The sequence below is a fragment of the Artemia sp. Qi Xiang Cuo genome, chromosome 12 (genome assembly GCF_049724085.1).
Source record: "Artemia sp. Qi Xiang Cuo chromosome 12, ASM4972408v1, whole genome shotgun sequence".
NCBI lineage: Eukaryota > Metazoa > Arthropoda > Branchiopoda > Anostraca > Artemiidae > Artemia > Artemia sp. Qi Xiang Cuo.
Window position 1 is genome coordinate 38,829,494 of NC_142805.1, and position 17,530 is coordinate 38,847,023.

General features: G+C 35.0%; 1 protein-coding gene across 2 annotated transcripts in view; it reads left to right on the top strand.

Annotated features, from left to right (window-relative positions):
- Positions 1-8,955, top strand: part of LOC148946096 (SEC14 domain and spectrin repeat-containing protein 1-B) — a 198,097-nt gene extending 189,142 nt beyond the window's left edge. For both annotated transcript variants that reach the window (XM_089098101.1, XM_089098100.1), the window contains 3 exons: positions 1,759-2,486; positions 6,231-6,399; positions 8,110-8,955. In XM_089098101.1, the coding sequence (XP_088954227.1) occupies positions 1,759-2,486; positions 6,231-6,399; positions 8,110-8,829 (1,617 nt within the window). In that variant the 3' untranslated portion in view covers positions 8,830-8,955. The remainder of the gene's footprint in view (positions 1-1,758; positions 2,487-6,230; positions 6,400-8,109) is intronic.
- Positions 8,956-17,530: the final 8,575 nt, after the last annotated feature.

The following is a 17,530-nucleotide window of genomic DNA, read 5'->3' on the forward strand; positions in this document are numbered from 1 at the left end:
AGACTTTCGCCAGCTCACTGTTGCCAGAAAACTTTCCCCCCAAACAACAGCTTCTTTAGGGTAGGAGTTTGACAGTTATGTTTAGAAAAGTCTTCCAGGGCGTTTTTCCAATTCTCGTGAGGCTCCATAACAAGCTGCCCTAATTTTTGGTGAGACCCCCTTCCGGCTTGATCAGAAGCAAACAAAGCACAATATTTTCTGAAAAACCCTTTTTTCACTGAAGAAAATAATAGCCAAGCATGCTTGTCCATCCAGCTGACTTAAAACATCCTTGTTTTTGAGCCTGTGACATGAACTAGGAAAGGGTAGTCCTTGTTTGGTTAAAAAGACCTTTTCAGTAAATTATACTTTGTTTCACCGGAAACCGAACCTCTTCTTTAAAAAAATGGCTCTAATGTCAAGCTGTCAATGTTTATTTCATCACTTTTGTCTGCAACTACCTCAGAATTTTGTATTGATTCTTGAGCTGAAGTCGAAGGTTCAGCCTCAACGGCAATGTTCAGCTGATCCCTATTGCCTCTTTTTTCCGAGTCAGCCTTACTAATTTGTCGTTTTTTTGCCCCAAAGCCAGGGAACACTGCTGTTTTTTGACATTTTCACAGTTGCCCTATCTTTAGCAACACTTGGTTCTAGACTGTCACCTGAAAATACCTAGGTTTAACTGCAAGAATGACTGCTTTATCCCCTAGAAAAGGAAGGCCACCTTCGAACAGATGGTCTTTAAAAACTAACAGTTAGCTCAAAGAGTGCTTGACAGAAGGTGAGAATTTGCACAGGAAATGGATTAATACTATGCTGGTGACCCAATCAGGTAATTACAGGCCGAAAAATCATCGAAAACGGTTAACAAATTATGTCTAGATCTGTAATTAGCCACATCCCTTATTCTGTGAGAAATATCAGAAAATTGTGGGGAAAAAATCGTAAAAATCTGGGGGGGGGGCCTGCAGCCCCCCCCCCCTGCGTATGTGTCTGACTTGTGAGTACTTCACAGGAATGGTATAATGACTATTAGTTAGGAATACAAAAATTTTCTCTGTTACCTAAAAATATTCCAAGCGTTAGGACATTAACAATCTACACTAATTTTTGCATGTTGCAGCTTAATTTCATCTAAATTTTTTGTGCATTTTACTTTTGATTCGAAGGCTAAAGTGGGGGAGGGGGGCTTCAGAAATAGGGCCAGCCCCTGACTGAGGCACTAGGGTATAAAAGTAAACAATCAAAATTGTTTTATGTATTAGGATTAAATTCGTCAAACTGTTATTGCTGAACAGGAAAATTAAAAACATTCTTAGAGTGATAGTAGATGTGACCTTTTCAGAGTGTTAATGCTAGTTAATTTACCATCAGCCTTGCAGATTTTGTTCAAGTCATTTAAATTCTTAGTCTTGATAGTATTCAGCGTAAGGCTTTTGTTTATTGTGTATGAGACCCCTCTTCCACTTTTATTTACTAAAACCTGGTAAAAACCTGTTTATTTTTTATTTTTGAAGTATTAATGACAGCTTTGACAAGTCTGATCTCTATCCTGCTTCAATTTTATTTGTGCTTTAAGCATATAAATATTTGACGCATTATAGGTTTATTTAGGATGCGTCAAATAATGTTGATTTGAATTTGCCAATCTATCTTCACTTTGCTTTTTCTTTTATACACGATGATTCAAACTTTTCCTTTTTGCTTTGCACATTGCACCTTAGTTTTATAACTTCTCACCTTTTTTCATGTTTTACACCTTAGTTTTTTCTTTTTTAGCACGAGCGCACCCTTAAAGATTTACTTGAAACTGTAAGGCGATCTGTGATGCGGTTGTGTTCACATTCAGTTGTTGAAAAGGTCCTGGAAAGAGCAGATCGACGGAAAAGCAATACGGAAATTTTCGAACGTCGTGTAACTTTTGCAGAAAGTGTTGACGTTCATAACTCGAAAGCAAACAATGAGGACAATAAACTTACAAATTTCAAAGATTCATCTGAATCGCAAGTCCCGAAAGATGTAGTGGAACCATCACGGGGCTACACAAAGCCAGCGATAGGAAAACTTCGTCGAGAAAACACTGTGGATGTAATAGAACGTCGGCCAAATACTCAAAACCACTTTTCACGTCGCAATGAAAATGATGATATTTTTGAACGGCGACGCGAAATATTCGAGAAACGAAGAAGTAACGTTGAAAGACGCTTAGGAAATGCTACGAAGCGGGAATCAGCTCAAGACCAGAAAGGCTATGATGTCTTATGCTATGAAAAGAAGTTACATCCTATTCTACGTCGCCATAACAGTTATGATCTTCTTGATAATGAAATAATGAACTTGGATCGACCCCCAAATATTGATAATGAACAGTTTAAAACAGAAATGGAAGAGCGAATGAACAGATGTCTTGAAATGAGAGAAGCTCTTCTAAAGTCCTTAGGAAGAACGATAAGACTGGGAAAGTTGTTGAGAATGAGAATACTAGAGTCCCTACTGACAGGAGATGGGTAAGCTGTGTGAATGCTTTGTTTGAATTGCTATTTTGTACATGCTGGTAATATTATGTATTGTGATATTATGCGTCATTTATGAATGTCTCTTACTTGTAATTAAAGTAATCATTGTCAAAGGAATAGCTGCAACCTAGTAATGGATAGGATGTCTCAAATAATTTCTGAGACCACACTGTCTAATCATGATAAAACGAAAAAATAGTTAAATAGAGGATTATAACGAGGATTATACAAGCCAGTGAAAAATGTGGACTAAAATGTAAATATTTCTGTCAAGACTTCCGCTTGACTGTCCTCAGTACACGATAATAAAATAAAATTACTTATAAAAATCCAAGGATACTATAAAAATTTTAAACCTTAAAACAAAGCACAACTAAAAATTTGACGACCCTTTCCATGTAACGGTGAAAGGGTAATAGAATAAAAAAATACAGTACTGAATGGGAATTAAATTTTTTAATTTATACAGAGCATTTTAAAAAGCTAAACGCTTTCCAGGCAAAACATCGTCACAGATTAGGTTAGGCTGCAAAATGTGATTTTTTTTTATTTAAGTAAAAACGATCAGAACTAATTAGTTCATTATAAATGGGGCTTAAATAGGTTTCCCCAGTGTCTCTATTAAGAGCTACCTTTCGGTGAATGTACTTTTTATCTCAACTGCCTCCCTGAAAACTTGGATGAGACCCTTAACAGGGGCAATAATGGAGGTGTTATCGAATAAAACGAAATGGTGCGGATTGTCATACACATGTTGAGCCAAGGCGGAATCAAAAGTCTCAGGCCTTTGGCGTAGCTCCATAGCTTTGTCGATTGAGGACCTCTGTTTCAACAATATCTCCCCCAATTGCTGGTGGGTTCTTCCAACATAGAAACAGCCACAAGAACATGTAACCCTATAAACATCACTGCCCAAAATAGGGCTCGTTTTATCTTTGCCGCTGTTAAAATATTTCTGGATTTTATTAGAATTTTTTAAGGTGACTTTTAAGTAATGTTTTTTTTAGAATTCTTGGCAGTTTGTCACCTAACTTGGGAAAATAGGGCAAAACAGTAGAGACATTTTTATCACCCACTAAAGAGATGATATCCATTAGAGTTTGTGTAGATAAGGAATCCTTTTCTGCCTTTTTTTGTCTGTTTTCTATGATGGATTCCCGTAACTTGATGGGATATCCATTGCAAAACAAAATGTCCTTCAGATAATTCAATTCAGCGATTATGTGAGCTTTTGAACAAATTCTTATAACACGATCAACTAAAGATATAACTACTCCTCTTTTTACACAAGGAGGGTGGTTGGAAGAGAAATGCAAATACCTATCATTATGTGTAGGTTTTCTATAAATCGAATATTCCAGGCTGAGAGATTTATGGAAGTTTAAGACGTCTAAAAGAGGCAGTTCTGAAATATATAAAATGTTTAAGGGTTTGATTGATGAAAATAAACCAAAGATAAATGTGATTAGAAAACTAGTGAAAGTAAGAATCGCAACAGGTAAAGAAAAGGGCACGGAAAAAACGACAACGAATCACATTGAATTGTAAACGAACTTTCGGACAGTGGTCTGTGGCTGGAAACTGGAAAAGATGTATTTGTTATATATAACGCCTTAAGAAATTAAACAAGATGACGTTCGATTCTTAACTGCGCCCCCCCCCCTAAATTTTGACCCTACTCGCAAAACTTAACGAAACAGCATTTAAACAAATTTTTTATGCGTTTCTAGGTTTCTTTGTACCCCCCCCCCTCCCCCCAGAAAAATTTCCTAGATGTGCCATTGGTTGCCGCTATTCCAAAACCAACACAAATCCCTTCCTAATTAGTTTTTGAAAGTTTTGCTGTTTGAAATCCAGCATAGTGATATTCTACCTGATGAAGTAAATCTGTCAAGAACTAGAAAGCAAAACAAGTTAGTTCCGATTAAAGCTAGAACAGAGCGATTCCGTAATTCTTTTGTCCCATTTTCGTAGAAACTGCGTAATCAGCTTAAAACTTTGTATTTTAACCGCAGATTTTGTTGCGCATCATTTCCGTTTGCAATTCATTGTGATTCTTGTGATCGCTGATCATGGTATATCTTATATCTTTAAATGAGCAACTATAGATGTATTTATGAAATTATGTATAAAGGTTTTCTTGAAAACGGCTCCATATTTTTTTTTGGAAAATTTAAACCCTGGGATATATATATATATATATATATATATATATATATATATATATATATATATATATATATATATATATATAAATTGAATATTCAAATCATAGTTAAGACAAACAAAAATACTACAAACGAGATTTTGGCTTTCTATATAAATTCAAGTTTTTATTTTCGGCAATGGATTTGTTTGTATTCTTGATACTTATGTTGATAGCGACCCCACTCAATGAGTGAAGTTAGGTTAATCCTAATGAAATATACCAAAATATAATACTTTATTAACAAAATTATGGAAACTAAGACGAAGAATTATGGAAACCAGGCCGCCCAGAACGTATTATATTTCAATATATATATATATATATATATATATATATATATATATATATATATATATATATATATATATATATATATATATATATATATATATATATATATATATATATATATATATATATATATATATATATATATATATATATATATATATATATATATATATATATATATATATATATATATATATATATATATATATATATATATATATATATATATATATATATATATATATATATATATATATATATATATATTTATATATATATATATATATATATATATATATATATATATATATATATATATATATATATATATATATATATATATATATATATATATATATATATATATATATATATATATATATATATATATATATATATATATATATATATATATATATATATATATATATATATATATATATATATATATATATATATATATATATATATATATATATATATATATATATATATATATATATATATATATATATATATATATATATATATATATATATATATATATATATATATATATATATATATATATATATATATATATATATATATATATATATATATATATATATATATATATATATGTATTGTTAATGATCCTCTAAAGAGAGTAAATATATATTTATGTGTTACCTTATTAAATGAAAAATAATTGTATATATACATATTAACTTACTTATCTGCAAATCCTTTTTTAGAAAGAGACACTATAAATTTTGTGTGAATCTATATAGATCACAGCTTTGGAAATTTAATTTGATTTGTTTTAATTTGTCGGTACAAACATGCAAAAATGTTTGCCGAAGAAAATAAAGTAAATTAAATTGGTTTTGCGAAAGAGGTTGAAAAACTGATCGCAAGGAACTCTGGGCTTCGGCCCTAGCAAATATACCTCTTCACTCGGCGAAAAGCTCAGACGCTTAGTCCTTATGAAGTGATCATGCCATATATTTCAATGAGATTTCGTCATTTGGATAGGAGTTTGACGAAATGTTCCTATCTACTTTGTTTGTATATAGTCATTTCTGCAAGAATCTTGTAATCTTGAATAATTTGACTTAGAACGGAGAGGAATCACTTTGGATTCGATACCCACTTTCCAAAGTCATATGTGGAAAACTCTTAGTTTTGGTTTTTCGAATCGTATTTTAAAGTCCTTCAATCGTGTCAATATGTATCATGAATTTTTTTTGCAGAGAGAATCCCTATCCGGAAAATCGCCCAGCAGCCGAAGCAATAACATTTCGAATTCAGCTTTTATCAGATCAAGCTCAGGAGCTGGATGTCGCAATCCTTCAGTTCTTAGAAAATTCGAGAGGTACTGACAAGTTCAAAAAGTCAATTGAAGCTCTCCGTGGTCAAAAGGTAAATCGATCGCGAATATTATTTTCCTAATTAATACTGATCCTCATCAGTAATTATTAAAAAAACTAAACAAATGTGAATTCCCAACTTTGAAAAAGCTCAGTAACCAAGATAAAATTAATAATTATATTTTATCCACTCCTAGATCTAAAGCTGCGGTACATTGTTTTTCTCTCATTTTTTGATGATAACATATGAAGTCTGGATATCATTTGTTTCTTTGTTTTTTTTTTGCATTTCAGTGTTTGGGAACAAAATTTAAGGGCAAAAGAACAAGAAAAATTAAAAAAGCTGCATTTTAGATAAAACCAAGAAAAACACACTATTTGGGCTGTTAGGATGCGCAAAAGAATAATATCCAAAACGAAATTATATATCTTAGTTCACTGTATGAGCATACATAGGGAGTGAATCTAATTTCAAAATGTCTAAATTTTTTCTTATATTATAGCTACTTTTGTTGCTACCCAATGTGATGTATTGAAAGGTTGGTGTTGTAAACATACAAGGGTGGGGTGTGACCCACTCCTTTCTAGCGTATATTCTCATATATTGCGATTTTAAACTAATCACACAGATATATTGATCTTTTAAGATAAACTTCAAATCTTAAGGACTAAGTCTCCCCCCCTCCAGTATGGTTTTTTTCAGTCAATCATTGATGAAACATCTACAATGACATTTGGATTCTATTTTACAGAACTCAGTTTGCAAAATAGAAGAATTAACTGCTCCCAACAGTTCATGCGGCTATGCAATTTGGGGGCAGATCAAATCCAATGTTCAATAATAAATTGTATGATGAAATATATTTCATCATGGTTATTATCAAATCTAAAAAAATGTTTTTTAATGACAGCAAAGAGAGATAGTTAAGCTCAAACAAACAGAAATAATCTTGCATGTAAGGAGGCCTGCCACTCCCTCAAGCCCTTCCTCTTATGTGATTTTTTTTATTAATACGGCTTTGTCTAAGTCATTGATATTTTTGTCAGAAATCTTGTTTTCTTTTCATATAGATATGTTTGAATGCGCAGTTTTGTCTGAATTTGTAAGTTAGACGGATATGTTGAAATTCTGAATTCAAATTAGTATTATTGTTTTTCTTATAGCAATGCTATTGTGGTACAAAGCAATACCATTGGTAAACTAAATAGAGATTGAGCACTTGGGAATAAGTTTGAGATCATCAAGAGATATTTAAACTTTTAAACCATTTGATTAGTCTAAAGCTTAAAAGATAAAAACCTGGCGTATTTCCAGTGGCGACAAAGTAAAGCTACTAAGCATAGAATTAAGTATGAGGAAATAAATACAGCCCAAATAATTTTTAGAGATCTAATCTATTGATAAAGTATGAATACTAATACCAATAATTTGCTGTGACCATCAAATGGGAATCATGGATATACATTTCTAAAATACTTGAAAGAAGAAGTTTGAAGAAAAACTAATCTTCGTATCTCCCAAAATTGTAATATTTACTACCCTACTTACTAACACTGTCTTGCAATTATTTTATGAATTTTTATTTAACAAGTCCCTCTGTAAGCTGTGTGATCAATTTGGTCTGTATTTTTGGCTAAGTGCCATGTCTCTTTGATAGTTTTTGTTTGTGTTAGTTTCTGCAAAAAACCTTGTCTTTTGATTTCTTTTACAGAAGGATTAAACTGATTTAACGAGTTTTGGCTATTTTTTCCTTCTTTTTAGAATTCCGCTGTCAGATTTCTCAATGACCAATCGGGAAGCAGAGAAAACCTTGAAGACTATTTGGAAGATTCAAATTCATCAGAACCTGTAATTGTGACAAGTTCTGACGAGTCATCGTCTACCAAACATGAAACAACTGAACTGTTTCTCCCTCCCCCTCCTCCTGAGCTTTATGATTCCGATTCACTGCCACAAGAAACGGAAATATCAGTTGCCCCTTCAAGGATTTCTACAGAAGACTCTGGCATCATTCCTGATTTCGAATATCAATCGGATTCTGTAAATCAACCAAAATTTGACGTTGAACAAGTTGATGAGGAATCAGAATCCTCTCATCGATCACAACTGAGCTTTCACGCTGAGAGTCCAGACAGCTATATTGTGCCAGATATTCGTCAGGCTCTTCATCTCAATTTAAGTGGAATTCAAAAACCACAGCTTGTATCACCTGACAGTTCAAATGAACGTGACAGCATTGACGAAATTCAACTTGACGAATCGTCTATTGATAGTGGCAATATACTTGATGACTCCAGACCTATAAGCAATTCTCCCTTAAACTCTGAAGACAGTGGATGCATAACGTCCTTCGCTAAAAGGAAACTTGAACTATCATGGAAAAATTTATCAACAGCTGACTTCACGAAAGTTGGCAATAACTTCAAGCTTTATGGACTACCAGTGCATGTTGGAACTGAATTTGTTGGAGATTTGGTTTAAATTTGCTTTAACTTATTTTTTCACTTCAAAGTCTAACTTATTTTTTCTTGTGTGCTCTAAAATTTTATACTTATTATATATTTATTTTTGTTCCAGATCATAAATTACAGTAATAAAGTGAAGTTTTCTAAATATTTCTTTTGACACTACATTTATTTGAGGATAATTTTCACTTGAGGTTGAATTGAAGTTACTTATTCGGAAAGATACAAGGCTACTTCAGAGTATGTTGTTAGAAAGATCATAGTCTACATAGGTTTGTTTTTAGTCTGCTGGCAGTCTTAAACTTGTTTATGTAGAAAATTTAACTGAATTAACTATATTACAATGTATAGCGAAGTAGTGGTGATGTGGAGTGTGTTAAGAAGTAGTTTAAGAAATATAGACTTAACTAACATTAAGTTAATAAAGAGAATTTCCAACAGTAAGTGTTTAGTTATGGTTGTGAAATTTGGGGATTCCAGTATGGGATTCCAGTCTGAGCGATAAGTTTAATGCATTAGTATAAAGGGTGATTTAGGGATGACTAGTGTAAGAGTAGAAAGATTAGTTAGCATGGTTAGGTATTGGGAGAAAGGGGTATTTCTACAAGATGATAGGGTATTAAAGGCAAGATACTAAGAGTGCTTGAGTGACAGGAGAAAAGGTTCTTTGGCTAGCTAAGTAAGATATATGGTTTTCAAACAGGTAAGCATTATTTGAGAAAACGAGGAAATTCAAAAATGGTCTAGTTATATATTAGCGTAATCGTCTCCCTCTTAATGCTAGGAATAAGGAAGCGTGGGGAAAGGAACTTTATTTTAAGGTTGGGCTTAATATGGAGGAACTAAAGTGGATAATGTCAGCAAGAGGGGCTTTTTACCGTTTGGGGATAGGAGAAAGTATCTGGAAAGGGCGAAGTAAGAGTTAGGTCCTTACTTTTGCCGAATGTGTGAGGATGGGGAGGATGACTGAAATCATTTTTGGGTTTTGGGAAGAAATAAATAATCTGAGGTAGAACTTTTTTTCTGGATTGGAATGGAAGGGAGGAATAGGTGGATATATTATTAAGTGATAGAAGTTTGACGAAATCAATAAGACTTCCAAATAGGGATAGGTCCTTTTATTAGACAGTGAAACGAAAATATAAAAACAAAGACTCTAAATATTTCGATGACACAGTCGGTCATCATCATCAGTAGAGTTACTAACATATCAAAATTAAAACAAACTGCTTTTATACTAAATAAAATAATTACTTCCGGGTCAAAGCAAGTTACCGGTCCATTGACTTAAAAAGTTCACTATCTGTTCTTTAATTTCTTATACAGCGTTGAGTAAAGGTGGTACAATTTTCTTCGAAATTGCAGGTCAAAGCAGGTTACCGGTCCGTTGACTTAGAAAGTTCACTAACTGTTCTTGAATCTTGTAACACTACGTTGAATATTCTTCTAATTAAAAATGAAATAATGTTGAATTTACAGGTGCTAAATTTATCATTTTATTCTTCAAATAGCAAATGAAATGTTGCTGATTCTGAAGTTGGTCTGTCATCCCCATATATACGACGTTACTATTTTCTCCATGACCACACTGCCTTTTCTATGACGAAATCAATAAGAATTCCAAATATTTAGAGTCTATGTTTTTATATTTTCGGTTCACTGTCTAATAAAAGAACCTATCCATATTTGGAATTCTTATTGATTTCGTCATAGAAAAGGCAGTGTGGTCATGGAGAAAATAGTAATGATAGAATTTTTATAAGGACTAAGAAGTTGGGTAAGTTTGTGGGTTCAGGTATGATATGTAGGGACCATTTCCTGTAACTTATTGATAATTTAATCTAGATTTAAGGGTGTGTACTTGTTTATACGATTTGTATAGTGTTATATTTTTTGTATCAACCTTGGCCCGTAAAAGCTTTTAGTATTAATAAATATCATATCATATTACAACTTCATGTCCAGGAACAGGTTTGGAATTATAACAGTTGACAACCTGCAGTAGCATTTTTACAATTTGGTTTTAAATTTCCCCTGAAAATTGGGAGATTTTGATTCCTCCCTTTACTATAGTGAAACTTCGAGTCCTAACTTAAAGTTTTTACACTGAGCTTACAATTTCAAAAACTGGAACTGGTTGTATAATGAAAAGAATTCACCCCAACCCCCATATAATACGGTCTTAATTTACCAAACATTATATGACTGAATCATATAATGTGTTTCTTTTGAATATAATTTTCTGTGTTTTTTTTTTAATAAATTGATTGATTGATCAAGCAGTGTGGGACAATAGAAGAGTTAAATGTTCTTTTAAAAGACTTTAATTATGACTAATTCTATAAGACCGAAACAAGCAGCATTAAGTCTAAAAGAGATTAATAGTCCCCCCTCACGATTAAAATGTAAAGTATTTTTCTCGGGAACTTAGTTAACTATCTCCATTGTACAACTTACTTGTTTTTGTACTTACACCAGGACCAGACGTTTTCCACCTCATCTGATATTTGAGTTTTAGATGTTTCGTCGGAATTTGTTTATCTGTAAGCTCTCCTAACTCACGAAGCTCCCTCATTGCAGTGATGAAAGAAGTCGGTTTTAAAGGAAAAGACAGTGCATCCAGAATTTTGAATATAAGAAAATAAAAATGGGGGTTTTCTAGGACTCTGTCGGAATCCATCCATCACTACAACATGGATAATAACATATTTATGCATCCAAATCCAATCCTTGACAATAGACAGGTTTTGATTTTGAACGGCCTCTGTTCGTTTTAAGGTTGTTATGTGTTTCTAAAATTGAAACTAAAAGGCTAATCCTTTCACCTCTGTGAAAATTTTTTAAAGGAAAAAAAACCCCCAAAGGTCTTGGAAATGTGATCTAACACTTCAGCATTGTGAAATTTCTTTTCGTCTGATGCTATCTTTAATTTCGATTGAGGGCTATCTTTAATTAAATCAAAAGCACTATGTGCATCCAGTTTATCAAAAAGATTGATGTGCCATATCTTAAGAACGGCTGAGGACATCAAGTTGAACCTTTCAGGATATGTTGAGGGGCATATTTTAAAGTGGATGGAGGGCTGCCATTTACCCTCCCATGCCTCTTTAGCTGCCCTCTTTCCAAAAACATTTGATTAAAATTTTGACATTGCCATTTTGTTCAAAATAGTCTAAAAGTCAAAGAATTATGCCTATGGGTATGGCATGGCACTCCAAAGCTTTGGAGAAGAATTCCGAACCATCCCATGCCCTCTTTAGCTGTACTCTCTTCAAAAATATTCGATCAAATTTTTGAAATGGCCATATTATTCATAATAGTCTAATGGTGAAATAACCATGCCTAAGGGGATGGCATAACGCTTCACAGCTTTGGAGAAGAATGCCAATCACAATCAAAACATAATATATGAATGCTAGTTATCAAAAGAGCGTATCAGAAATATCTACGGAACGGCTGGGAGTATTAAGTTGAAACTTACAAAGTATGTACAATCATCATTGGTTTGATGATTTGGCATGCATGATATCCAACCGGTCACTTTTTCAAGCATCTTCTTGCTTTAGTGTGACTTGTTGTCACATTGAGTTGTTTTTTTGTTAATAAAAATATATGAACCTGAACCTGTTAAAATGATTTGAGGGCCACAAAACCTTTCCTTTACCCTTTTTAGATTTTCTTTCCCCTCAACACTGATCAAAATTTTGAAAAGCGATTTCTTTCGAAACAGGCGAAAGGTTTAGTAACTATGCTTCTGGGGATGCAATGCCCCCCCCCTGCTCAAAAACTATCAAGGCAAGGATTGTAAACTATATAATTTATCCTTTTTTAATGACGGGGTTATTGTTAGAAGAGGGGTAATGTTTGATTTTGAGTTTGTTCAAAAAGGTTATGTGCATCAAGATGAAATTTCTAGAAATGTTGAGGGATACGTTTAGCTAAATCAAATGATACTATGTGCATCCAGTTTTTCAAAAAGGCGTTTCTACAATCTCGAGAATGGCTGAGGGCATTAAGTTTTAACTTTTAGGGCATACTGAGAACAGTCCTTCATAATAGCTGAGGCGAAATTATACCTCACTGTACATAATTTCATCAAATATTACCTGAATAAATTTGGTCACTAATAGAACACTAGAACAATATTTCCCCCCCTTAAAACGAATAGTAAAGATATAAACAAAAATATTGTGGGAACCAAGAATAATTAAACAACGAGTCCCAAAAACTCATTTAATTTTCATCTGAAGGCTCAACGAGGCTTAGAAAATTAGGCCATTGAAACGTACTACCTACGGCATCTTATCCCCCTGTCTTGAACAACGACCTATTGCCTGTTTTTAATAATTATATCACTGTATTCGAAGCAGATTGCATCAGTTAAATAACGTATTAAAATAAACACCAGAGACATTTTTATGCAATAAGAAGAGAGGTGTCACCTTGCGCCATTCTTGTGGATTGCTTACATTTTCAGAGGCAAGGCTATAGCGTTGCCTATAGTAAAGACCATACGGCACCAATGTTTTATTATTATTTTTCCCCAGAGGCACTGCATATAGAAGGGATCGTCGCATAAACTTCAAAGGGGGCTCATTCGATTCGAAATCGAGAGTTCTAGTGCCCTGTTTAAGGGTTAAAAGTGATTGAAAGGCAACTAACAAACCCTTTCACGCCCACCATTTCCCCAAACACACCCAATAAAAATTTTGAGACAGCCATTTTTTTCTGCGTAGTCTATTACCACATTGGAATTATGTTTTTGCGGAGGCTACTTCCCCAACCGCTCTCAGGATACGGGTTGTAGGCTACATCTGGAAGACATGTAAGATTTTTATTGAAAATGTCGTTGGAGAAGCTTCGAAAATGACTTATTCGATCGGAACTTAAAGGGTTAGTGCTCTTTTTAATAGTCGAAAGTGATTGGAGGGTAACTAAACCCCCTCCCACGCCCATCTTTTCCCAAAACAGATCCAATCAAAATTTTGAGATAGCCATTTTGTTCAACGTAGTTGAAAATTCTGGAAATTAGGTCAACTAACACCCCTTCCACGCCCATCCTTTCCCCAAACACATCCAATCGAAATTTTGAGATAGCCATTTTGTTCAACGTAGTAGAAAGTTCTGGAAATTATAACTTTGAGCAGGACACTCCCCTCCCCCCACAGTCTTCAGGGCAAGGGCTATAAGTTATGCCCTGGGGGCATATATGGTTCTTATGGAAGGAATGCTAGTATAAACTTCAGCGAGGGCTCATTTGATTGAAAATTGAAAGATTTAGTTCACTTTTTAAGCGTCAAAAGATATCGGAGGGTAACCAGCCCCCCCCATGCCTTTTTTTACAAATGTATCCGATAAAAATTTTAAGATAGCAATTTTGTTAAAAATAGTTCTAAGATCATGTAATAAAAACTCTGCTGTCGACACAGCCCCTAAGGGCCCGGGGGCAGGTGTTGTAAGTTATGCCCTGGGGACGTATATGGTTCTTATGGAAGGAATGCTTTTATAAACTTCAAAGAGGGCTCATTTGAATGGAAATTGAGAGCTCGAGCTCACTTTTTAATATTCAAAAGAGATTCGAGGGCAACTAGCCCCCCCCCCCCACGCCTTCTTTTTCCAACCCCATCTGATGAAAATGTTGAGATAGACATTTTGTTAAAAATAGTTCAAAGGTTGAATAAAAAAAAACTCCGGTGCCGGTACAACCCCTCAGAGCCCGGGGGTAGGCGTTCTAAGTTATGCCCTAAAGGCATGTATTGTGCTTATGAAAGGGATACTCGTATAATCTTCGTAGAGGGCTCATTTGATTTGAAATTGAAAGTTCTTGTTCACTTTTTAAGAGTCAAGAGATTTAAGGGCAACTAGCCCCCCCACGCCCTTTTCCCCAAGCCCATCTACTATAAATGTTGAGATAGCCAGTTTTTTGAAAATTGTTCAAAAATTAGTTAATAAAAACGCCGGTGTCAAAACAACCCCTCAGGGCCCAGGGGGTAGGCGTTGTAAGTGTTTTCCTGAGAGCGTATATGGTTCTTATAAAAGGGATTCTCGTATAAACTTCGAGAGGGCTCATTTGATTGAAAATTGAAAGTTCTACTTTTTTATGAGTCAAAAGATATCCGAGGGTAACTAGCCCCTCCCCCCACACACTCTTTTTACCCCAAGCCCATCCTATAAAAATTTTAAAATAGTCATTTCATTAAAAATAGTTCAAAGGTCATATAAGAAAAGCTCCTGTGTCGACGCAACCCCTCAGGGCCCGGAGGCAGCCGTTGTAAGTAATGCTCTGGGGGCATATATAGTTCTTACGGAAGGGATACTCGTATAAACTTTGGAGAGAGTTCCTTAGATTGGAAATTGAAAGTTCTTGTTCGCTTTTTAAGAGTCAAAAGAGATGGGAGGGCAGCTATCCCCCCATCCCTTCCACGCCCTAATTGCATCGGATAAAAATTTTGAGATAGACATTTTGTTAAAAATAGTTCAAAGTTCAGATAACAAAAACTCCGTTGTCGACACACCCCCCAGGGCCCGGGAGAGAAGGTTAAACTTCAGAGAGTGCTCATTTGATTGGAAATTGAACGTTTGAGCTCACTTTTTAATAGTCAAAAGAGATCCGAGGGCAACTAGCCCCCCACCCACGCCTTCCTTTTCCGAACCCATCTGATGAAAATTTTGAGATAAACATTTTGTTAAAAGTAGCTCAAAGTTCAGATAACAAAACTCCGGTTTCGACACAGCCCCCCAGGGCCCGGGGGTAAAACTTGTAAGTTATGCCCTGGGGGCATATATGGTTTTTATGTAAGAGATGCTCGTATAAACTTCAAAGAGGGCTCATTTGATTGGAAATTGAAAGTTATAATTCACTTTTTTAGAATCAAAAGTGATTGGAGGGCATCTAGCCTCCCCCACACTCCATTTATTTTTTCCCAGAGGCACTTAATATAGAGGAAGTCTTCGTATAAACTTCTAAGGGGGCTCATTCGACTAGAAATCGAGAGTTCTAGTGCCCTTTTTAAGAGTCCCCCCAGTCCTTTTTCCCCAAATACATCTGATAAAAAATTTGAGGTAGCCATTTTGTTAAAAAAAAGTTGAAAGATCATATAACAAAAACTCCTTTACCTATGACCATTTCGTTAAAAATAGTTCAAAGGTCAGAGAAGAAAAAGTCCCGTGTCGACGCAGCCCCCAGGGCCCAGGGCAAGCATTGTAAGTATTGCTCTGGGGGCATATATAGTTCTTATGGAAGGTATGCTTACATCACCTAGGGCCCATACTTACAACGCCTATGGCCCGGGGCAGGCGTTGTAAGTATTGCTCTGGGGGTATATATGGTTCTTTTGGAAGGTATGCTCTTGTAAACTTCGGAGAGGGCTCTTTTGACTGGAAATTGAAAGTTCTAGTTCACTTTTAAAGAATCAAAAGATATCGAAGGGCAACTAGCCCCCCCCCCCCCCTCGCTGCCCTTTTTTCCTCAAACCCATCCGATAAGAACTTTGAAACAGCCATTTTTAAAAATTTAGTTCAAAGATCATATAATAAAACTCCGGGGTCGACACAACCCCACAGGGCCCGGAGGCAGGCGTTGTAAGTAATGCTCTGGGGGCATATATAGTTCTTATGGAAGGGATTCTCGTATAAATTTCAGAGAGGGCTCATGTGATTGCAAATTGTAGGTTCTCGTTCACTTTTTAAGAGTCAAAAGAGATCGGAGGGCAACTAGCCCTTCCCCCTCCAAGTCCTATTTTCCTCAAACCAATCCGATAAGAACTTTGAAAGAGCAATTTTTTTATAAAATGGTTCAAAGATCATATGACGAAAACTCCTCGGTCGACAGAATCCTTCAGAGCCCAGGGTATGCGTTGTAGGTTATGCTTGGAGAGCATATACAGCTGGTTTAGAAGGGTAAACTTAAGATGCTCGTATAAACTTAAGAGAGGGCTCATTTGATTGGAAATTGAAATTTCTAGTTCAGTTTTTAAGAGTCAAAAGAGATCAGAGGGTGACTATCCCCCACGCCTCTTTTCCCCCAAATGTATCCGATAAAAATTTTGAGATAGCCATTTTTTAAATAGTTCTAAGTTTAGATAACAAAAACTCCGGTATCGACACAACTCCCAAGGGTCCGGGTTGCAGGCATTGTAAGCTATGTCTTGAGGCCATATATGGTTCTTATGAAAGAGATGCTCGTATAAACTTCAGAGAGGGATTATTTGAATAGAAATTAAATGTTATAGTTCAATTTCCCAGAGTACAAAAAGATCAGAGGGCATCTAGCCCTTCCTGTCCTCCACACCTTTGGGTTTATCGGATGGATAAACCCACTCCATAGAAATTTGAGGTTATCATATTGTTAAAAATAGTTCAAACATCAGATATTAAAACTACGAGGTCCACACAACTCCCCAGGGCCCAAGGACAGGCGTTGTAAGTTATACTCTGAGGTTCTTATAGAAAGGATGGTATGGTTCTTCAAGGGCGGATCCAGGATTTCTTTTCGGGGGGGGGGGGGGTTACTAATTTTTGACTCAGTTTTCGACTAATTTTACTGATTTTTACCTAGGTTTTACTAATTTTCGACTTATTTTCGACTCAGTCAAAAATTTCGGGGGGGGGGGGGGTAAAAACCGGGTGCCCCCCCCCCTGGATACGGCCTTGTGGTTCTTATAGAAAGGATGTTCGTATAAACTTTAGAGAGGGCTCATTTGATTGAAAATAGAAAG